Consider the following 25,940-nt stretch of genomic DNA (forward strand, 5'->3'; position numbering starts at 1 on the left):
TCACTTATAAAATAGTAATTTTTAAATAATTACTATTTTTACTTTTATGCGAAAACTTAATTTTCTTTCTCGAGATCTTTGAAACAAGAGAAAGAGAGAGAGAGAATAATTATTGTCATATATTCTAAACATTTAAATTGAAATGTTTAAAAATAAAAATCTTAATTCAAAGATAAAGATCATTTCCTGCTTGAACTATAATAATGATATGCGTTATGTTAACGAGTACTTTTCTTCTTATTATTATTTCGTATTACTTAATCTTTTTTTTTCTCATTATTATTTCAAATATTCTGTATTTCCAAATATAATTTTTTTTCAAGGTAAACATAAATATTTTTCAAGTCCAGTATATTGTGCATTTCTTTGTGATAATTTACAGCATGTTGTTACATAATATTATAATAATAGTATACTTTATTAACTAAATGTTCCTTTCTTTCGTGAGAAAAAAAACGACATTTAGGAAAAAAGCAATAGGGAATGCGAAATAATTATGATGGTTAAGCGAGCAAAGAAAACAGGGCACAGTAAAATGATTATTTTTTTTATTTTTTTAAGTGAGCTAAATGCTTTGAGCACTAGATTATAATTTTCAATACGTATTTTAACTGTCTCGGAAAATTAAATGGAGGTGAGAAATATTTTAAGAAATCAAAATATTACATGGAATATGTAACTTCTAAAAATATTTACCAATTTAAAAAAAATAATAATGTTTAAAAACTTTGAGCAATCTCAAGAACCGTTTGTCAATGATTTCAATGATTTATAATGATATATATATATATATATATACACAACAGTCGTCCCCACTTAATTGCATATCGGATTATCAAAATAGTCGAATAACCCTCTATACAAATAAAATTTAATGGAATCAATTTATTTTATATGAAACTAATGTAAAATTTCCTCGTTTCAAACGTTTTTGTTGTTTCCAGTCCTCCACTTAACTGAGCTTTGATAAGAAAAAGTTTCAAAAACTGGCTTAATCTTTTAGTTACATCAAACATGTTATTTTCCTACCATGTCAAATATAAAAATAAAATTTTAACTATAGAATGAAGGTATGATTTCAATTGTTCAAAAAAACTTCTAATACAATTTGAAAATCTTTTGCACTTGTGTATCTATCAGTTCCTTCAAGAGACAATATGACCTCAGATGACTAAAATATTTGCCCTCTCATCAAATACGGTCACAAAAAAGAGTTGTCACCAACCCTCAAAATGTCAGCATAAAAAAAAGCACAGAAATCCAGACACGTTAATGTCTTCTATGAATTACGCAAGGAAAAGAAAAAATAAATATTCGAACATTTCGTGTGTTCAAATAATAATGCGTGTGTGACACAGGAAGAAAAAATATTTTGTTCCATTACCATCAAAGACGTCACCAAAAACGAAGGTTTTACACCTGACCTTTTCCTTGGTTGCACTTTTTATTGACTCCCTTACGCATGCAACGCTGTTACAAACCATTGATGCAAAAAATTTTCTTAATTGGCATTTATAATTCAGTCATTGATTTTAGCTTAGTTAAGTGAATGCTACAGCAAGTATTAGTAAAACATTGTTGAATTACAAAATTGTTCAATAGGACATTGATGAATTATAGGAGACATTGTTGTTGCGGGGTCGTTGGACGTTCTGTTTTAGGCAGCTTAGAAAATAATGCAAGAAAGTAGTATCCAGAATGCTTATCTATAGAAACTTATTTTTGTGTGTGTTTTCGTTTAACGTTTTGAAATCAGATGCTCCCTCAAAGTGGACACAGCAAGATAATTTTGAGTTTTAAAATTTTTTCAGATCTATCAGACATTCTTTCAGATCTATTAGGCATATCTTTACAGATCTATCTGACATTATTGTATTCAGATCCAATGAATCTATTAGAATACCTCACCAAATACAGGATGCACACAACCTGGAAGGAATGAAGAGTGGTGATGAACTTTTATCAATATTGATTACAGTTAACTTCCAATTTAGTTTTCCTACCACGATAAACAAAATAATTCCTCACCAGACTGTCATACCTCATCGAATCATCAATGAATAAATTTCAGGATGAATGGGAAAAGAGACGCTCCACGGCCTCAGAAGCCCAGCTAAAATATGAAATCGAAGTTGAACGAAATGAGAATATTTATAACAGATATAAATACTTCGAAGTTGAACCTATGGCATACGTGCCACTATGTTGTACTTGATAATATTTCGGTGTTGCTCCAGAAGTGCATTTTAAATTATTTTTATTCACTAACATTTATAGAAAGCATTGAAAAAAATCTAAGATGCTAGCTATGAATATAGGCGGATTCAGAAAAGGTGCGAATTCGGTTGCTATTACGGTCTTATCCACGATGTTAGGCTGACTATATTGCCAGGATGTAAGGTCACTAGTCCATGTTGTGAAAGATATAAAAACTAAAAAAAATATCTAGCGTTAATTACCGAAATTGCATTTCATAGCTTACCACAACAGGTGCCCCTTTTAGAATATTTCACCTTATGTTAAACTGAAATATTTTTAAAGTATAGGTTATAATATTTTTATTTGAAGAGTTATGCAATATAATCCTATTGTTTAGTTTATAATCCTAGTTCAATAGTTTTAAAAAAAATTAAGAAAATTAACGAGTGGTGCGCAGAACATCCGAGAATATTACGTTGTAAATATTAAAACTAATAATTACAAAATGATGTTTACCAATAATTACGAAAACATTACAACTGGCGCACTTATCGAAAAAGATTCGTCATCTCTGATGTGTATTTTTTTAAAATTAGCAATAACTTTAAAACAATTTCCAGACTCTGATTGGTCAAAATATAATAGATCTGAAGAAGTTATTTGCACCGTCATTGACCAAATGCCGGTTTTTTTTCCACACTGTATCAGCTCACATAGAACTCTACCATTTTCATAGAGCCTAGTGCCACAAAAGCAACTGACATCACTGCTTAACCTATTTATTTGCAGAGGTGCCAACTGCTCGTTCGTTCGTTGTAGTGGTACTGGGTGTCTGAGGCCTTATGACCCTTTATGCCAACTGCTCCAGATTCGACAAAATATTAAAAAAAAAAGAAAAAAAGAAAGAAAACTGCAGAGAACTACAAACTATAAGTTTCGTTTAATTTTGCCAACTTTTAAAAAGGCTCAACTATAACAAAGTGGTGTATCACATAAATCTGAATTATTTAGAAGCAATAGAGAGTAAAAACCGCATAAAACGAATTTACTAAACCGAGAACCATAGATTAAAAGAAATGCGCAAATATTTCTCGAGCTCGATTTATTTTTACAGCTCGATTTATTTTTATTTTATTTTATTTATCAATGTATTTTTCATTTAATTTTGTTTCATAACCGTCATTGAACAGCCTACCCAATTTTGGGTTTATGACTGCTAATTTTCAATTTCGTAGACTTGTAATTTTAAACCAATCCAGAAGACAAGGAAACTCCTGGATCAGTACCCCCAGAGGTATGATTTGTTTTGGGAACATGGAGATTTTGTGACTTGACAGATTTAACGAGCATCAGTTACCATTTACTGCACAGGGAGTCATTGGCCGGTGGGGATCGAAACCACGACCTCTTGGACATGGGCCCAGTGCCCTGTCAACCAGGCTATCCCGGCCTCTATTATTTATTTAATAAAAGTAAGACATTATGGACCAGGATAGCCTGGTTGGTAGGGCGGTGGGCCCATGTCTAAGAGGGATATTAAAAGTAAAGTAATGGCTGGAGAATTATGATATTTTTCGCATATTTTTAGATAAAATGAGATGCTTTATCTTCTAAAGCAAATTATTACTTTAAGTAACAATAATTAGCTCTGAAACATGCAGAGTGTTATTTTTAAAATAAAGTGGTAAATGGAATGTATAAAGGGATAAGTAAAGTCTCGTTTCATCCAAAAATTGATTAGAAATACCATAACTCTCCTGTCACTTTTTTATTTTTAATAGGTCGCTGCTACTTCTGCAAGATATTTTAACTTCCATGTAGTATTAACAATTTATGCTGTAATATTTAATTATAATACTGAACACGGGTTACTTTTACATTAAAGTAAAATTTTGAAGTTAAATATATTGTTAATTTTGAATCAAACTAAATTTTTTTGTTTATAAGATTAAAGTAGATTGACAAGCCCAACCTAATTTTTTCAACCTAATCTAATGTAAAACTTTTACCAAAACAAAAATCAATCAATAATCAATTTGCTTAAAACAAAACTAGAAGCGTTTGCTCATTAAGTAAAAGTAAATTGACAAGCACAACCTAATATTTTGTAGGAACAACGACTGATTTCGTTTCATGCAAAAAATAGGCAAAAAATATCATAGACCTAGCACTATTTTATTTTTAATAGAATGCTTCCACTACTGCTTAAACAGGCCCGTGAACTTCTCCAGTTATGGACGAATCTTTTAAAATTAAATTATTTTAAAGTTTAATTTTTCCTTCAAAAATTATTATGAGACTGATTCATACTAGCTTATTCACAACTCTGACTAATCTTGTGAAATCCCTTAGTCACTTTCTTCATATTTTTTATCTTCTTCCCAATGTGTGAAACTCAGTTAACGAGACAAATAGAAACAATTCTTAGTAAGGGATTCTTTTTTGAAACAATCTATTGTTCGAATCATTTTCATTTGTGTTCTAACTGCCATTAAGAGTCTCATTTAATAAAAAAATAAAAATGATACGCATCGCCGGTGACTGTTGCACATAATAAATCATGGAAAACGAATTCATCACTCTTTGCTAAATCAATCTCTCTTAAGCGAAGAGTAAAAAAAAAATCTTCAATGAGCAAATAGAATGTACATTTCTCCTTGAATTTGCACCACCCTACAAGAGATAATCGTTTTCACTCATTAAGGGAGAAATTACCCAACTGAGTATTCTTTAAAAGAATATTTTTGCTTTTTCGCCATTGTGTTTTTAAGAACTAAAAAGTTGTTTATGAACGGTGCCGTGCTATATACTTATTATTGTCATTTTGTTTTCAACTGCGAAATCTGTCATCGGCTTACGATTTTAAAAGAATGATAACAGACTTAATAAGCCTATAGAATTGGAAAGAACTATTCATTTTTTGCGGGTTAAATGCGTGACCAATGTTTAATGAAAAGGAAGCTAAAGAATGTGTTATAAGCACTTTTCAAAGATGTTTTAAGCCTGGATAAAGAAATTCTTTAAGTACTTTTACGACTTTACCCATAACTATTTGTGTGTCTGTAACCTATATGCATACATTTCAAAATTGTTAAACCTTTTTTTAAAATTATTTTAAAACTCCGTGTATAATAACAATCGATTGTGCATATACGTGCAAAGAGATTGTTTAGGTCAGCAATTCTCAATTTTTTTCGGAAATGGAACATTTAATGATCAACATTCTTTCGACAGAACCCCGATTTTAATGACCAAAGTATATTAATACAATTGTGAAAGCATTAACTTATAAGAGACTGCTTTATTTTGAAAATAATTAATAAGAAAAATTACATTTTTTCATCGTTTTATGATTAATGACAGTTGAATTCACAGTTCTGAAGCTGAAACTAGTCTTTTTATCATGAAGGTATCATTATGAACTAGTCTTCGTATTCTTTTTGGCGTATAAACATTAGCTGAAAATGAATGAAATAAGCCGAATCATGGTTTTCGTTGAAATGAAAACTAAAAAGAACTGCTATAAGCGGGGTGGGTCCTAGAATGGTCCACCCCGTGGCGATTTTTTAAAATCTCGCCTGGCAGGTTTTTGAAATCTCGCCAAACTAAGCTTCCGGAAGATATTTCGGGGAGATGAATTTGAACTTCCGATCACACCACCGAAATTCTTAAGCCTGATTGGTTATTTGATATGTATTCCTACGCGAAAGATGGATATCGTTAGAAAAGAGGTAAATGGGTTTATTTTTTCGCCATTTATACTTCTGATCTCTTGCTGTTAGAATCATCGTCATTATTTCTTTTAATCTCATTGAACAAATTAAGTATGTATGGTGTTTTGCGTGTGACAAGGTATTGGTTTGAAAGATGAATGAATGAATTTGTGGTGAATGAAGTTAAAATTAATAAGAATTAATTATTAATAATTTTAATAAAATTGAAATAATTTAAATTGTTTTTTTTTTTAGTAATCAAAAAGCAACGTTGATCCCAATAATAATTGCTAACTTGGCGAGATTTCAATTAAAATGCTATTCTGGGATTTTACCCTATAAACATATAAAATGGCTATTAAGGAAGCACATTTCTTTATTAACTTTATAGTTATTTTATTTCGGTAGGAGAGGCACGTAGGAAAATACTAATGCAATATTTATAAATACATGTCCTTTTCAAGGTTTATTCAATACGTTGTTAATTGAAAATTTTTTTTTTCCTTCAAAAAAATGTGTCACTTTTTTATTTGTATTTTATTTTAATTATAACATAAAGTCAACTAAAATATTAAGTAAATATCGGATCATTGACTGGATCTAAACATAATTACAGGTTTCAATTTTGTGAAACTGTGAATTGGAATTTTGTGAATTGTAAGTGACATTATATTAAATCAATTTCTTAATTGTGAGAATTTGTACAATTTTTTAACGTTCAATATATACGTCAGTGTAAAGTTCAATTGAATACTATAGCAAAGAGATAGTTATTACAAATCTTTCTTATCTTTGAGGGTCAGTATTTTGAGTTATAAGAAAGAATTGTGAAATTTAATTTATATGTTTTAACATTCACAATATTATCGTTTGTACACATCGTTTGTATCATTGTAATCATTTGTACATAGAAATAAAGAGTTTGTTCATATAAATCTTTCTATCTTCTATTCATTGAGCGACAGTAACAAATTTTGAATTTTTAAAAAGAATAGTGAAAGTTACTTTAATAGTTTTAATCAACACATATGTTAGTTCATAACTTTAATCAATTATATAGAGTTACAAAAAATTTGTTAATATAAATCTTTTGTTCTTTTTTCTTTTCATCAAGTGACAGTATTTTGAATTTCAAGAAAAAATTGTGAAAATTAGTTTAATTGCTTTAATATTCAATACATATGTCATTTTATCTATAATTATAATCAATTGTATTATACATTTGCATGACGTTTGTTAATATAAATCTTTTCTCTGATGATTTAGAGACAGTATTGCGAATATTAATTTAAATTTTCTAACATTTAATATATATTTCAATATTTAGTTACAATTGATTGTATGTAAAGAGTTTTTAAATACTTTCTTTGCACTCGAGGTCTCTGGTATAGTGCGCTGGAAAAAAAATGGACCACCCCGAATAATTTTTGATCTAATGATCAAATCTTCACGTTTTAGGACTCATTCTTAATGATTCTAAGGGGGTGACCTTAAATATGCTAATTAATTAGTGCAGGCGATATTTTAAGTTAATAAACACGAAAACGTACTTTCTCTGCATAAACATATTTTTTTCCAATGAATTCTGATTTGTCCCCCCTGCAATATAAGGGGTAGCCGCAATCTTTTTTCTTTGTAAAAAATCATGGGTTATAAGTGATTTTACCTACGTATGTTTTAACTGTTAATAAGCCGTGGCAGTATCAATTTTTCCACTCTACGTGAAAGTGGTTGTACAACGAAGTTTTCCCTTTTTTTGGTAATTTGTATCTCTGCCTGTTCATTTATGCATGTAATAAAATAAAGAATTTGTGTATGTGACTGTACACCGCATCATGAGAAAGCTCTAAAAATATGATATTCAACATGAAGCTAAATTAACACAATTGTAATCAAATTATGAAGTCCGATTTTCGATTTTTTTTTAACTAAATTTTTTATGCAGAGACATTTAAAATATGAAATTTTCTCATTCGTTTAGTGGAAGGAATTGTTTTAAAGTAAACTATAAGTGATTAAGTTTAGTCAATTATTTTAAAGATACTATCAACATTTAAGGACAAACAGCATTAAAACAAACAACATTAACTCATGAAGCGTTTACTAGGACTTCATCATTTTTCTAGACTTTAATCTTGTGCGACAAATTTTAATACTGAAATATCTTTACCACATTATAATCATAGATTATAGTTATATTTGAGCACTGTACAATTATGTTAGGCACAGTTTGTTATAATTAAAAACAGTACTTGACTCAGACCAGAGTATAGACTTATGAAACACTTCTGGTAGAACGTGGCATCCATTTTAAATTAGCACAGTTTATGATCTCTCAAACGAGGACATTTTTACACCACGTTATGTAAGCCGTTCAACTATTTTTTAAAATAATACTTTATTTCTGATTTCATGAAACTACGAAAAAACTATTTAACTCAAACGACTTCAAAAAAAGCTTTAATTTATTTCGAAAACCTACGAAAATCAAAAATTGTTTCGGTGGTAAGTTAACACTTGTAGAACTAGGTTGAAAAAATAGATTTGCCTCCTCAAATATAAAAACAGATCACTGCAACCGTAACTTTAACGTTTGACTCTTCTTACGCAAAAACCAATTCATTTATTTTTTGTTTATTTGAATTTTATAGATTAATAATAACAATTGCTTCCGTCATTTTGACCTTTTCCGAAACAATTGTTCCACGAAAACGTGTTATTACGTGTAATAATGTATTTTATAAATGAATTGATACGTAGAATATTATTTGGGACACCATTTAATTGCTTTACGGTGTGTGGTATAATTTATTTTTATATATTTTTTGTTAAGATTCTTCCGTTTTCCTACACTTGGCGTAACATTTAAGAGTAAAAGATTTCGGAAAATTGATTTAAATTTTATGAATATACTTACATCATTAATATATTTTACTGAACGCGAGTTTTCCTTATTTCTCCGAAATAAATTTGAAAAATGAAATGATTGAGCCACCATTTTTTATTTTTTTAGTAGAAAATATACATGAGAGTACAAAAGTTCCTATTGTTCACTGAAGTTGTGCTTGCGCAACAATTTAAAGCTCTGAATAAAACCCTTTTTCTATAAAAAATAGTAGAGAATTATAAATTATTGCTATTAAGCTAAGTTAAAAATTTCTAAGGTCGCGGCAAACTTTAGTTCAGATTATTAAGTAGATTAGATTATTTAGTTTAATTAGTTTGATTAGTTAGATTATCTAGTTCATGTTATTTAGTTTAAATTATTGTAAATGCTGCATACCATAGAAAAAAATATATAGTTTCCACTCTAAAACTTGAGCCTGGGGATGATATAGAGGGACAGTAAATAATGAGCATATAAAATATAGATAATATGATAACCATGATATAGATAGATATAACTAATAACTAATATAAAGAATTTAAAAAAAAAGTGACGTGTTTTTTTTAATGCGTGCCAAAAAAATTACACTCAAGCCATTATGTTTTTAGAATCACGTTGCAGTAAAAATACGTCTTAACTACAAGTTTGATTGCTGAGTTTATCGTTTTCTTTTGTTGTTGTCGTTTCGTCTATATGAGTGCCAAATATTTCCAAAAATCGTTTTCTTTTATTTGAATTTATATGGTTCCCTGTAATCGTTCGGTTATTTGTTTTATTTTAGTTCTATGAAATGCTTAAATGCCAATTTTTTTAATGAAGTCGTGTGCTTTTGAAGACAAAAATATATTTTATAAAGTAAATTATGATAGTTTAATTTATTATCATTTTTTTAGTTCTTATATTTATTTCAATGTTGAATACAATACGTATTAACATGGATAAATATTATCGTTCGTGCTGCATACCTTCGAGGATTTTCCGTGCAATTTCCTTTTTTTATATTTATCAGGCCGTCTTTTTAAATAAGAATTTCAAGTATTTGGAGATTTGAAAGTGCATATTCAAAAATCAAGATAATATGTAACCATAAACTTAATGCACAAGTAAGTGTGAATTTAATTTTACATCTAACAGGTTAGCACTAACAGATTTTGGGTGTTTCGGGTATTTTTCAGATTTGACCAAAATGGGTATCGTAGTGAAGAATAATATTCGAAAATAATATAAGAAAAATATTCAGTACAACACATTCATCATTTTAAACAGAAAAATGCTAATTGGCTCAATGGCGCTTTTGATGGATAATAAAACACATGAGCAACTTTGTTAAATTCAAACTGTGCACTTATTTGCTATTATTAATTACACAAGTCGATGAATTTGATTTTTTAGTCTTTTTCTCTAAAACGAAACGAACGTGAACTGTAATAAATTTCTTTAAGTTAAAAGAACACACATATCTCAAACAGCAAATTACATATTTTAAAAGCAAAAAAATGATTTTAAGAAATAATAATTTAGTTTAATGGTGCTGTTGAATAACTAAGAGACAGTATAACCAAGCAAATTACTATTTGCATTAAAAAGTAAAAATTTGTCTTTACTTTTATTTGACACGTTTAATTGGTAATTAAAACGGATTTCTGTTTTCCAGTCAGTTTTATTTAACTTTTTTGCTATTAATTTTTTTCTCCCTAATATTAAGACACAAAAGTTGAGATTTAACTTAAATAAGTAGAGATGCAGACTTGCTCCGGAAAGCGGATTACTATTTTCGAGTGGTTGTATTTTAATGTATTGGTTCGGTAAATTCGATTTAAACGGTGTTTAACACACCATTACTTCCAAATATTTCAAAAGCTTAAGTGATTCGTCACTTTAATACAGTTACGGCATGTTGCGCTTTATAAAAATTTCGCAAAACTAACCGAAAATCTGCAAATTTTAATTTGTAGTTCTCTACCGTCTTTTAAAATACTTTGTCGAATCCGGAGCTCCCCCCCCCATTAGCATCTCTATATAAGTCTTAAATGTCAGTATTCAAAAATTTTTTAATTCGTTTTAAGCATTCCTCAGCTCTTTGTTATTTAGAAGAATAGTGAGTTCTAAACGTTTAAAAGCAATTAGTTTTACATTTATAGTGGTTTGCAATATCTGTTGAATTAATGTTGCCAAACTGGCTAGCTACACTGTGGAAAGGGAAATTTATTTTACATTATTTATTCATTTACTTCATTCATCTTTTTTTAGTTTCTATTTATTTGTTTATTATTTCTTGCCTTTACTTATTTGTATTTTCATATTAGACTAAAGTTTTTCTACCTGATTTGATTTAGAACCCTTTTTCCCTTATATCTTATCGCTTTTGATTTCGAATAACTCCTTCTTTAGGAATATTACATGCAAAACTTATACAAACTTTCTTATTATCTCCCGAAATGGTCTAAAAACATTTCTCACTGCATTTTTTAATCATTTTAGTCGCTAAAGTCGAAATCGCTTACAAGATGGGCTTGCAACGAACTCGTTTACAACAGCGAAATTTGCTTGTTAAAACTGAGTGTTCGTTAAAACTGATTCGTGAAAAAGTCGCTAAAGGTTATACTTACTTATTAAATTATTAAATAACCGTTATTTTTATTCATTTTTTTCGCCCTTCATTACAAAAGAAGTTAGTTAATTTACTTTAAAGATGCCTAAGCTGACGTCACTTCACTCAGATGTTAACCGGCAATCCATCAATGATAATTTAGTTACTGATAGCAACCAATAGGATCTCGTTTCTATGGAGATGTGAATATGAATCGTCCAAAGATATGATGCAATTATTCCACTCAGTGATATAGTTCAGCTTCTGGCTTGGACATCTCTATTCTCTCCTTTTTATATTTCTGTTCTTCGGACAAGACTCATCGGCAAAAAACATCGTCATTTGCTATTTAATGAAGTTCACGTGTTTGCTGAATGCTAACTAAACTGACTCATACAAATTTTCAGTTTTCTTCAGATTTTAAACGAATTTTTCCCAGAAGGGTTTAGCTAAGCTGGGGAAGTAAGTCGAAATTTTATGAATCACAAAAATATCGCTCGCTAAAAGCGGGGTTTGCTTGTTAAAAACAAGTTATGCACCAATAGGCTTAACATTGTTCCAACCAAGTTAAATCCGGATTCTCGTTAAGCCAGGGGTCGCTATATGCGAGTGTATATAGAATTGTATATAGAAAAATAGAAACTAATCCACATTTTTTTCTCTAATTTTTAGAATGACTCCATTGAGAAGATAGGAAATGGTAAGTGAACTTATATTAATATAAATGTTAATAATTTCTGTACTCCCCCTTTAAATATCTGAAAAAAATAATTATATTTTACGTTAAGAACTTTCAAACATTTTTTATGACATTAATATTATCAATATGCCGTAAAATGAGAAATACATTTTAAAAATGAAACTTATTCTTATTACTATCACTTAAAAATTAAAAAAAACAAAACAAGATGGTGTTCATTTTAAATAAAGGAATTCAAAATACTCATCCACTCAATGACATAATATGTTATGAGAAATTTTGAAAATATTGAAATTTTTGAGTTAAGCTGTAAGCTAAGATAATGTGAAAAAAACGCAAATTAACTAGGGCAGCTAATTTGTGAGGCAAATTAACTGCAAATTAACTATTACGCTCTTTGCGAAATGTTTCATAGAGTGGTGGACAGTTAAAAACAAAAACATTCAGAATTTTTGCAATTTTACCAATAATAAAGCCTCATCTCAAAAAAAGCTGTAGCAAGCTGGCGTTTCATGTGAACTTATAAAGGATTTACATGTTATGCTGTGGAAAGTATTTTTGAATCAAATATACAAAATAAAGAATAATAAATTTAAACATAAACTTAGCTAACACCAGAAGAAAATTTTCCAAAAAGAGTAGATATTTGGCAGATCCAATAAACCAATTTATAAACCCTATAGGGTCCGATCCGGGCAAGCCGTAGAACTATTAAATACAGTACAGTGAGTAATCCGGTACGAGCAGTGGCGTACGCAGAATTTTTTCAAGGGGGGTGTTCATAATTTTGTGGAACTACTAAAAGAAATTCGAATCTGTAATAAAGCACTATTATTTCCTTAATTTAGACAGCTAGACAATTTTGACTTTTTATTCAGACAACATTGTTTAGTTAAATTTTGATTTGATTTTTTAAGTTTAAGAACATAATGTAATATCTTCTCGCATGTAATATCTTCTGAAAAAAGTCCAATGTCATATGGGTGGGAAGTAACACTTTGAGGGCCACTTTCACATTCATCAGATTTTGTTATGCTAGAAACGTTTTCTTCAACGGAAGTATCACATTTCTGTACAACAGAAAAACTTACATTGGTACTAGATGCTGTCACCTCACTAATTTCAGATCGTGATTTTTTCTCAAAATAATTAAAAATTGCTAAATTCTTGTGTTAAAAATTGTTAAATCCTAAAGATCCAAGAACAGCAAATATATATATATATTGGCACAGAAATATCCGCTATGCTACGATCTCAAAGTTTCGAGCTGGAATGAATAACTTCAACGAGCACAGTATCTCCAATGGTATTGTTACTGATTTCTTCACTAGTCGAAATAGTGGCGACGACGGGTTCGGCGATTGAATGAACTTTTTGTTGAGATAAATCAAAACAGATTTAGCGACAAGCTCCGAAAGACAAGCGGCAGAGATAACTCTTAGTCTGACTAACTAACTCCACTGTACTCCGTTCCCCCTTTTATATAATTTTTCACCGCATCTCCAAAATTCTCGAATTGTCTCAAAGACGACAGAACGTCTAGGATTCCAGAATCATCGCGTAAAGACCTCGCGAATGACAGCCAGTCTCGAAAACTATACTGGCAGGACAGAAAGGAACCAGTCCGTAACAGTATCACGTGAATTTGGTTTCAAAAGTACAACCCTATTATAGTAAATGTTTTTTCAGTATTCTGAGAAATACCGTGAGAAAAAAAAAGTAGGCATAAGGCAAATAAAAATATATAGTCTTAAAAAATAATAGCTCGCATAATTTCTACTAAAATTTTTATTTTTGCCATTTTGTCTGAGCTCAAGGGGGGTGTTAAAACCCCTAAACCCCTCCCTTGCGTACGCCACTGGGTACGAGTGGTGGTCTTGCCGGGACGACCGGGTCACTGTTTTAGCAGAGGATCACAATGTACATTATTGTAAATTGTTTTATTATGTAAATATTTAAGTGCTACTATTCTCAAATCATATTCGTAGTTAATCTTTTAGACTTTTTATTGTATATAGCTAATTTTATTTTATTATCTTTATTTTCCTTTTAATATTAATAATTAATATATAATAATTTTATATTTTCCTTTATTTTCCTATTTTTACTTTAACCATTCCCGACTTATTGTGCCTATTGTGTATTTGACCACTATCCTCTGGCTATACATTTCCCTCTGCTTTTTTTTTTCTTTTTACCATGGGCGTTTCCCCCTATTTAAACTAGCATACGACTTTAAAGATGACTTATAATTTTATGTCAGCACAATAAAGATGAATCGGTCAGTGGAACTTCGCGTCAAACACCGAGATAACACAGATATCCAGCAACCTATTTATACTCGTAAGATACTTTCCATACCTCCACCAGAGTCGAATGCAGAATGCATTTCATTTCCGAAGGAAGCAGTTCATTATAAAACCGTATCAATTTTATGTCTGGTTATGTGACTTTCGCTCGCTGTGTTAATTTTACATACAAAACAAAGTTAAAACTTTTTAATTTAGATACTCACATTTGTGAATTTGCTGTAAACACAAAACAGAAGTTTATTATACCAAAGTTTACAAATAAGGTTACTTCCAATCCAAAAATATATATAAATAGCTTCCTCGTTTTTTTTACATCTCACACTGTGTATTATTGCCACCATTTGTGCTGAGGTAAACTAAATATATTTTTAAGAACAGTACTGTAGTTTTCCGGCAAAAAATTATTTAAAATTGACAAAATAACAATTATTTGAAAGAATATAGGCAAATATATTTCTTGAAATGTGCTTGTTTTTATAAAACAAAATGTTTTTGACATGAAGCTATAAATTGATCCTAATGCGCATGAAAATATATGTTATCAGTAAACAAACGAAAAAAAATGAGAACATGAATCAACTACGTATAACAGTGAAAAAGTAAATAAAAAAAATGCGATATTGCACAGTACCAAAATTTTTACGTTGCATAGATTTCCTCAAATAGAGAAAAATATTATTCTAAGCCCTTCAATAATATAATTTAACTAATGAAGGCTACTATTGCATTTTTCTTAGGATTAGGAATTTTACCTTCTTTTTAATTACTTGCATAAATTTCCACTGTTAATTAGGTAAAATCACGCCAATAACGAAATTCTTTGCTTCTATTATTAGGAGGTTGTAACATGACAATTAATACTCAGTACGGCTACATAAAGTCTCCAAATTATCCAAACAAGTATCCAAGATATTCTCGATGTTACTACATGATAGAAAGATTCTCCAAAGACGTGTGTGAAGTCAAGCTAACAGTGGACTGGTTCGAAGTGGAGAAAATGACTTTCACTCAGTGTTCAGAGGATTTTCTTGAAATACAGAACGGAGAGAGGAGGTACAAAATATGTGGCGACCTTCCTCCTGGTTCGAAAAGTAAGTTTTGTTTCAAATTATCAACAGTTCATACTTCATAACAAAAAAAAAATAATTGTATAAAATTTTTTTATTTCAATTGGCGCAACTCAAATATTTTTTTTTGTGATTTAAATTAGGAATTAATAAAGAGGTAATGCCATACCTGCCAGCTTATGTTCTTTTCAAAAATGATTTTCCAAAGAAGTAGAAAAATGTGAATTGAAAAATTAATTATAGTCAAATATGTTTTTATATTTTACCAGAACCTAATGACATCTACTTTTTCACTTAACTTATTAAATGGAGCTGGGTACCTGATGCAAACATTACCTTTGCCCATTCATCGTGTGCATAATAGTCAGTGAGTGAGCATAATACTCAGTGAGTGTGCATAATAGTCAGTGAGTGTGCATAATAGTCAGTGAGTGAGCATAATACTCAGTGAGTGTGCATAATACTCAGTGAGTGTCCATAATAGTCAGTGAGTGTCCATAAATTACAGAAAACTGAAAAAAGTTTCATATACGAAAGGAGGGGATATCGTTGTTCTTTTTGTTTAGTCTTTAAGACTGTGGGCAATAATGGGTGAATTTAATATATACATTTGATGTCTTGATTTTGTCATATCGCTGAAAAAGTGCACTGCAATAGGTCTAATGTATTTGCATTCTAGGTTCTGGCACTTAATACTGTTATTAAAGTTTGCTGAATTGCATTTTAGAGCTTTGTCCAAAAATTTCTGGCTTAATTTGGTGACATGCTTGTCGAATATTTTTATTTTAAGATCTCATTAGAAGGCTTTGGTTCGTATGAACCAACTTGCTATAGAAATTTTTCTCAGAACTTTATTTTAGTAGCAAGTTTCTTCATTTGCATGCATTTCTTCATATCATTTGGAAAAGAGAGAAATGAATGGGAAACAAATTGAACAAAATTCAAAACTAGTAATTTGAACATATTCAGATGAATTAATGATGAGAGTGAGGTTGTTTTTGCTTACACAATTATGTGTTCAGTTTCTGATAACTGGAGACGGCCAGGTTCAGCATCTACATTCCTTTTGTATTTAGTTTTGGTGGCTGCATAAATTGAAAACTGATGTTGAAATAGATACTGGCCTTGCATCAGAAAGGTTCTGGGTTTGAATCCCGGACAAGGCATGGATGTTCATTTATTCTCAGTACTATCTGTCCTTACTGTGGGAGCAGCGTTGGCCCTCCCTATGTGACGCCCCGAAATAGTGGCGAACAAATCTGCCCTAATACGCTTGAATTGGCGAATGTCAACCTATGTGGGCGTTGGGGAAAAATTGAAGCAGATAAGCTACGGCAAATGGAAAGAGAAAACTTTTTGCTTTTTCTACCAACGGCTGAAATATTTTGTTTTCTAAACGATGTCAGCAATTAACAAATACGTGTGAAGTAGATTACGAAGTGGGGTCTGAAGTTATGTCTATTGAACATTTATATACACTTAACCATTAAATAATTGGTTTTATCTGAACTGGAAACTGTTTGACTACCTATTCTCTAGCTGTTGGGAAGTAGTTCTCATAGAACAGCTTCAAACTTCAAAGGTGCTCCATATTTTATCAATCAGGAAAAGTTGTGATACTCTTCCTATACACAAAAAGATGCCTCTCATTTATTTTCATAAAAAATTTTGATAAATATTCTTGATAAATACAGAAATATGCATTACCATTCCTCATCATTGAAAACGCGGTGGAATGGAACAAAATGTGGGACAGTATGCTCGTTTTTAGGGAATGTATAAAAAAATATAATATATAATTCCTTTTGCAGTTTGTAGAATTAATGAAATATATTTTATAAATTAAAAGAACTAAAAGTCATGAGTTTTCTTGTTTTCTTATAACACCTATTTTATAACAGCTAATGAATGGGTGGTGGTAAACATATTTACCAGAAAAAAATGGTGTCACAATTCAAATTTTTTTAACCTAAATTCTAAAATATTTTAGTATATTCATACTAGAAATAAATTGCACGTTAAAGGATTAAAATAGGAAGAATTTTCAGAAAATTGAGCTACTTCGATGACACGTAAGAGCTCATTTAATAGAACAACTAAGATTGAATTATTTATTTGCTAGAATTTTTAATCAACATTTTAAAACCAATATTCATACATTGAAGAATAAATATTGTAACCAACAATAAAAAATTTTCTTCAACGGCGATACATGAATACTAAGCACGTGGGAGCACAGAAGTAAAGTAAGTAGAGGAAGGAATTAACTGGTCGAGCTCGTGGCGGATGTTTTCGCAGAAAACTATTTTTCATTTAACACATTAAATTCGTTATTCATCATTTTATTTGCCTAAAATTTTCATTGTAACACTTTTTATGACCTTCAATAGGCGTATATTGATCTTGTTTTCTTTCTAATCTTTTGGTTCCATCCTGTCCGTTCTTTTTGTTCAAACATTGGCTGAGTAACTGCTTACTTAGTTAGCAGGTGCTAACACAATTCTCACCGAAACTCTTCCTTATATTTGATCCAATTTTTCAACTTGACAATCACATAGAATTTTTTTTTAATCGTCTGCTCCATTTTTAATTACCTTATTTGTTTTATATGAACAGTTATAATCGGCTTAGACCGAGGGTAAACACACATTAATAATTTGCTGATTTCTAAGAGACAATGCAGTTATATTCCCGTAAATAAGTAAATTTGGCAACACCGTTTTTATAATTCATTTCAAAGAACTAAGTAATTTTAAGTAAAAAAATTCCTTGATATCTAGTAAACTTCCTTTTTTATAACAATTACTATGCTCATAGCAATTCTTAAACTACATTATCTATCTTTATGTATAAAAATAAATGTCTCTCTGTGTGTCCTTCATAGTGTGTCCTTCTGTGCGTACTTCATAGACTCCTAAACTATCCGACCCAGAGCGATGAAATTCAGAATACTGATAGTTCGAAACACGGAGAATGTCTCTGTTGACATTAGAACATTGTACTACGAACCGTTGAAGCGGCATCATCCAAAAACGAAACGGTATTTTCTGATTGTTGCAGAACTTGCCATTGATGAAAATTGAATTAGAGACGATTAATTTTCCGTTTAATTTACGATTAATTATTAAATTAAATTATTCCGTTTTCTTTTATTTCAACGATAACAGCAGTCTTGTTTTCTAGCTTATTAGCTCTCATTATAAAAGGAAATTATTGGATAAATTATATTTTTTTCGTAATGTCAGATAAGCAAAATGGTCAAGGTAATTCAATTATCATTAGTCGTCTAAGTCAATAAAATAGTATTTCTGAATTTATCGGAAACTGAATTTATCGGGTTTAAGTGGTTTTTTGATTTATAGTATTTAGTCTTCTAAGACTTCTAAAACGAAAACGATACTTGATTATTTTTGGTAATAGTTACTAATTGAAATAAAAATATGCTTACTAAAAGATATACTTTACTACTTTGCATTGGATACCCACATAAATCCATTCACAAAAATGAATTGAAAATATTAATATACATATTTAGTTATTTAGTTCTGAAATAATATCAATATTGCACTTTTATTGCAAAATTGGTTGTTTCTAAAATTATAAAATATTCACATTATTGATTTAGAAATGTGCTACTTTTTTCATGGAAATGACTTTCTTAGTATTGGTAATCCGGTAGGTAAACACTTAAAGAAAGCGTTATTGAATTTTATTTTAATAAAAGCAATAACACAATACACAACAATGCATGGGTGCCAACTTATCCATTAGAATATAATTTCTTATTGGAAACACTAACGTTTATATAATGAAGCATAAATTTTAATTTTAAATATGTTACAAATCATTAAAAAATCAATAATACAAACATGTATATATAACATACATAAGTACGGTAAATAGGAACTTAAATGTTGGAGAAACCGTTAAATTTTCAGAAAACTTTTTATACTTTAAGTATTATTGTATAACCACTTCGCAAAGTCTCTCCCAACAACCGAACAAGTTGACAGCTGTGGTAATATTTATTACTAAAAATTCTTCTAAGCAGAAGTTATTTTTGTTATAGCCAACTCACATCATCACCGGATATTTATCACCTATTTTATGCATATGTTTGAATCATTTATCATAAAACGTGCAGACAAAATCACATCTATTAACTCATTTCTCGCTGTTGTTATAAACTCTCAACACTTGATGTAAAAAGTACTTCCCTAAAAACGTTGCTGCCAGTTAGCGCTAAAAAATATTGCAAATCCATAATCTATAGCTTCAGATCAAAATGTAACTATACATAAATGGTGACCTTTTGTCCTCATTTATAATGGTCTGTTAGTTATTACTGCAAGGATGCCGACTGCTTCGCTTTCTGAAATTTTTTTTATAAAGGTAGTAGAGTATTAAAAATTAAATTTGAAGAAATTTAGTTACTTTTAACAACGTTCACAATGGGTCATCACGAGATAGAAGAAACAAAGGAGCTCTTTACATAAACCTAACCTTACAATTATTTATGCGTAGTGTTGGGCAAAATAGATCTTAAATAAAAATTCTAAATTAAAAATAATACATTAAAACATAAAGTTTGCTACCACTAGTAAAACATTTGCTACAAAATGGAGCAAGTTATCATCTTTGCCATTGTCCCTGTTAACATACCTACCCTTCTATGTGCTAAAATTTCAACATTATCTTAATATTTAGTTACCACTGTTATTATTTAGTAGCTACCAGATACAGGGCTGGCAACTTTCTACGTTTTTTGGTAAAATTTCTTCTAGTGGTAGCTGTATATATAGTAGTAGTCAAGCACGTAGGTTGTTGTTGTCATCGGCCATTAAGATAAAGGGGGTGTGGTCCTTCTTGTTTTCCAGTGGCGTCATCTATGTCCGAGGTAGTAGTTATGTATAATTCTTTATTTTGCAAATTTGATTTAAAGTCATTTTCCACGCCACTATATGTAAATGATTTAAAAGCTGGTATGAAACGGCACTTTGTGTCCGCTCTCTCGTGATGAGCGATTTAAAATGTTGATAAAATTACCAAAGATTCCGAAAGCTTTAGTTTTTCTTTGTTTATCACTCTATAAGATATTGTGCAGCGTAGTAGTTGGCAGCACTGCAGGTACTGTAAGGTAATGTGTAAATATTGAGTTACTTCTTGTAAACTTTTAGTAGTAATCTCAGATTTTTTAACCCTTAAATAAATCTCGAACGCAAAAGCTTACCACATTTTGGAAAGCCTAAATGCCTTGTTTTCCACGAAATATATTTTTAAAAAATGAAACAATTGAGACATCAATTTTTATCTTCATAAAATAAGTACACGCGAGAGAAAAAAGGATTGGATTAAATCAGGTACCTTTTTTTTTCCAATGCCCATCTGGGGAATGAGCTTTCGTCATATAGGCATCTGAAGGGCAGATTTATTGGCCACTCTTTCAGGGCACCCTATTAGGTGGGCCAACGTTTCTCCCACAGTAAGGATAGATAGTACAGAGAATGAAAGAACATTCATGTCTTGCCCGGGATTCGAACCAAGAGCCTTTCTGTTGCAAGGCTAGTTCCCTGACTCCTACACAGTCCAGTCGGTAAACCAAGAACCTAATATTAAACATAACAAATGAATATAATGTGTTTGCAAAACTGAAATTTGTATACTTTTTATCTCAAAATTTATGAAGGATAAGGCTATTGTAAAGATATAAAGGAAAAGTCAGAAAGAAAGATAAAAGATATATATGTTGTTGCCCAAAACTTAAGAAATGTTATTTACCTAAAATAATCACTATTTTTCTCCTTCCAGAATTTGTTTTCTTTCCACTCAATTCGGATCAACTAGTGTTCCAGTTCTTCAGTACATTTCACCAGAAGAAGGGATTCTCGATTGAAGTGAAGCAACTACCTTTTTCATGCATGAATGACACGAATAAGATGATGCTTGGTAAGACAACATTTCATTATCATATAATCATTGGCAATCATATAATGTTGACAAAGCTGAAACATGGTTTGAAACTGAAGCACGGCATTTTGTTAAAGGTCCCGTATCTGTGAAATTATGAATTATCTACTTCTAATTTTACACATCTATGAAAATTAGGACCTGTTATTTCTAGTTTGTGAAAATTCACGAGAAGCACTGGGTTGTCCAGAATGTTTAGGAAGGGTTTTGTTTTCCTGAATGTGGGAAATACCTCCCCATAAGTTTCTGAATCTGAAATTACCATAGAATATAGTTATTTTTTTTGCCAGAAGTATTATAGTAATTGGTGCAGTTTTAATCAGTATACAGTCTAGTAAGAAGTGTTTTTATGAGTAAATGTGGTGCCTATTAAAACTGCTCCATGCTGTGCATTTTTATTACAGATACGGAGGAAAAAGGTTCATTTAGGCTCCTCGAAGGTACTGGAGAAAACAGCTTGATTGTATTAAATTTAAAATACCATGAGTTGACTTCATGCAATTGCAGCATGCTAGGTGATACTGAATTAAGTTAATCATTATTTTCACGAGATGAGCTACTAAAAACGTGTTTTGCTTAGTCTATTAAAGTAGAGTCACAGATAAGGATGAATTATAATAATAATATATATAAAAGTCATTGAAATTATTTTATCTTTATTAATTGCGTCAATATTTATTGTCTCTAATTTTTATGCATGACTTCGTAGGGTTGTTCATTGCCGATTGTTTATTGATTCTCCCCCTCCCCCATACGGAGTACAGGTGTTCAGCTAACCATCAATAAAGCACGATAAATAATAAAGTACAGGCATTCAGCTAATCATCATATTCTATTTTAAAACCGTCGTTGAACAGCCGACACAATTTTGAGTTTACGGGCTACCACTGTTCAACTTCTTGTAATTTTGAACCTAATCCTGAAGACAAGGTAACTCCTGGATTGGGGGAAATTTGCCTTCATGAAAGTCTTTTTGATGGAACTAACTTGCATTTGCGTTATATGGAGAGGAAAACCACACACAAAAATCCCAAGGTTAGCCGGGTGGCAAGGGGACTCTAAAACATGATCCGTTTACCATTGATGATAATTTACATCAGCACTGTGGTCCATGCAAGCGAGGTGTGGAATTCGTTTCGACCTACCATGGTTGGGATTCGCGCCCATGTTACCTCGCTGGGAGGCAAAGCTTTATCCCATGAGTCACCACGTCTCGTTGATCATCACATCGCAAATGTTTTTTGAAAAAGCCTTAAATTGTGATGCCACAGTATTTAATGCAAATTTTTACATTTGGAAACTTAAAAGGAGAAATGAAGTTCATGTCAATGGCTGCTTAGTTTTTTATCGGTTCTTCTGTATCTTGAAAACAAAGCATTAAATTTTTCTTTTCATTCCAATTTGGATTACAACCAAAAAATACTATCTTAAATAAAGTCAAAATCTTAAAGTTGAATGGAAAAAGGGCTTAAGGAGCCCAGATAATTCTGAATGATAATGATTCTATATAATCCTGTTTTTTTCTGCTTTTTATTTCTGAAAATATGATCCTATTTTTCTGAGAAAAAAAGAAAGAACCATGCATTTTAATGAGTTGTCGTTATAAAGTTAAGAATTAAAACTGCAAAAACTGCAGGGTGGGTCCATTTCTGAGCAATTGGTTGCCGAGGTAAGAAAATTGAACACAAAATCAATAAATATAGAAAACACAAACATTTCTATGTCTGCAGTTTTCGGCAATGTTCATTAGAAAACATGGAATTCAGGTAATTTAGGTAAATAAAATTACCAGTTCTAAAGCGCATAAATGGCCAGACTATAAAAGGAAAGTGACCCTAGTGGTGTACGATGACATTTCAGATCACGCGTTGCTATGCAATTCTTAATCCTTATGATATGCCTTAAATTTTTTACCAGATTTGTTCTTTAATTTCGCAACACCTTGTATATAGCAGATCATGCGCTTATTAACATGAGCCAAAAATAATCTAGTTTTCTATACAAAAATTTCATCTGTTAAAATTTTTATTTCCAGCTGTACCTACAGTATCACATATTTGACTTGGTTATCGATTAGTTTCGTTATAAGCTATTGTTTTTAATATTAATAATTGTATTATTTTTTTCATCAATTACAGTGTTTTAATATTAGTTATCGATGAAATTTTTTTTATTTTTGATTATTGCTTTTATTATTATCATCGATTATATAATGTTTCCCCTTTTTCTAGCGTCGACTCGATCATCGTCTTGCTCTCAATCTGTTAACTCCCGAGTAGGTCGCATTACTTTTCCAGACAGCGATGCATCAATCGAAAGCTGTACTTACACTATCCATCGTTCAGAAGCTCAGGCATGTCTTTTGCAACTGGATTTCACCAGCTTCGATGTTGCCGAGAGTGCCGGATGTGTCAAGGATCATCTCCTACTACCGGATGGACAGAAAATGTGCGGCATACTTGGAGGAACAAGAAGTTAGTAATCTAATAATAAGATTTTAGTTGTAAATTTGGCCAGTATAGCCTGGTTGGCAGGGTGCTGGACTCAACGGGAGTTCGAATCCAGCCGGCTGAAAACTCCCTGTGTAGTAAATGATGACTGGTGCACATTAAATCTGTCTGGTCATAAATTCCTCCATGTTACCATAATAAATCAATACCTCTGGGGGTACAGGATATGAGATTGATCGTTCTCTGGTTCAGGTCAAAATTACTATCTGTGGATGAATGAATGGATGTATGAATGGGTTCACCCTATAAACAGGTGGGGCGTATGGATGTGGCAGAAGTCGAATTCTTGGCCATAGATGGCGCCACTGGAAAACAAGAACAATCGCACCCCTTCAGTCTTAATTGCCGACGACGACAACAACAACAACAGTTGTAATTTTACTGAACTATATGGATTAATTTTTCAGAACATTATGTTACTAAATTTTGAATCTGAGGTATTTCTGAACTTTTGAAATGATAATCCATTAATTATTAAAGCACAGTGCTTTGAAAACACTAGCGAGTTTGAGAGACTGACCCTGGCTTTAGAAATGTTTTTTGTATTTTAATGCACCTCATGTTCCTTTTATTTAATTTATGAACTTGGAAAAACATGGGCTTGTTAATTTACAAGTGCAGCGGGAAAAATTACAGAAGTTTAAAGCAACCGTCTTAAAATAGGTTGAAGTATGGTTTATCAGAAGTAATCAGTGAATCGAATTAAAAGTATAAATAATTATTACAAAATGCAACGAAAAACTACAAAAACAAATATGAAAAACTAATTACCTTTCACTGGAAAGTGAGCAAAAAATATACCAGTTTTCTCGAAATTGAGGGCACACACTCTATCTTTAGTGAGCTTTAAGTCGAACAGGGGACGCAGTAAAACAAATAAAAGTGTTGCTAATTATTATAGAAGAGGAAAGCTCAAATTTGGCACATATACTTTGGTTAAGATAATATTGTAGCTAAAAATCTAATTGCATATCAGTGTAACTATTGCCACTAAGTTTACTAATTTGTAAAGATTTAGATATTCTTACTCCCATTTTTCATTTAAAGTACTCATTGAAAAATTAACTAACTACATTTCTATTTATATATATATTAGTTTTAAAAATGAAGTTTTGGTTAAATAATAATATTTTATATTTTTTCGGAGAAATAGAATTAGTACAATATAATACCATAAATATTTATAATACAAATAATTTGACATGACTTTCTTTTTAAAATTGAAGTGCCAACAAGACCGAAAAACCATTGTAGATATAGAAACATAAACTTAGAAACTAAGCTAACGTCACTTAATTGTATCTTAAATCGTCTTTACATCGTGCATCAATTGGTTGTCAATTGCAACAAAAGTGAAGGAGTGTAAATAATGCACTGCTGATATTAGCAACCAGTTAATGCAATATCAAATTCAGTCTCACAGCTTGTACCCTTCACTGCAAGCTACTTTACCTAGCCCATACGATTAATATAAGGCTCCTAGATTAATACTTTTAACAACAAATTCGTCATAAACTCTTTTTATTAATCAAAATTGTTACAAGTAGATTCCTTTTATTTATTTCTAGCCGCCTAAGGCGGCCAGCTGTCCGCCACGCTGAAGGTTTTCACAAATAAAGATTTTTAAAACATAGCAGGAAATCTGAAGATTAGTGGACAATTAAAGTGTTCCTGTCCAGCAATTTTGTCTTCATATCCAGTTCTGCTGCAGATGTGTTATAGCTCTTGAGGATGTTTGAAATTATATAGCTACAACGCTTAAGAAAAAAAAACTAAAATGCTAAATACATGAAAAGAACACGAAAACGAATAAATTTTTTATGGTATCAATTTCTATTTCTATATAATTTTTTATGGTATCAAATTCTATTTCTATATCTGTTACGTCAAGCACTCAGGTATTATAATTTGATCTAGTTGTGCTTGTATAATTTTGATCTAGTTGCGCTTTCTACGTCATTTTGTTAACATCGTTTGGTTTGTTATTTAACATCG

At 30.8% G+C, this 25,940-nt stretch overlaps 1 protein-coding gene across 1 annotated transcript in view; it reads left to right on the top strand.

The window, feature by feature from the left end:
• Window positions 1-25,940, top strand: part of LOC107444493 (cubilin) — an 80,906-nt gene that overhangs the window by 20,507 nt on the left and 34,459 nt on the right. Inside the window, exons 2-5 of the mRNA XM_043056066.2 lie at window positions 12,062-12,089; window positions 15,238-15,492; window positions 21,277-21,414; window positions 23,667-23,909. Of these exons, the coding sequence (XP_042912000.2) occupies window positions 12,062-12,089; window positions 15,238-15,492; window positions 21,277-21,414; window positions 23,667-23,909 (664 nt within the window). The remainder of the gene's footprint in view (window positions 1-12,061; window positions 12,090-15,237; window positions 15,493-21,276; window positions 21,415-23,666; window positions 23,910-25,940) is intronic.

This window comes from Parasteatoda tepidariorum, chromosome 4 (assembly GCF_043381705.1).
Source record: "Parasteatoda tepidariorum isolate YZ-2023 chromosome 4, CAS_Ptep_4.0, whole genome shotgun sequence".
Taxonomy (NCBI): Eukaryota; Metazoa; Arthropoda; class Arachnida; order Araneae; family Theridiidae; genus Parasteatoda; species Parasteatoda tepidariorum.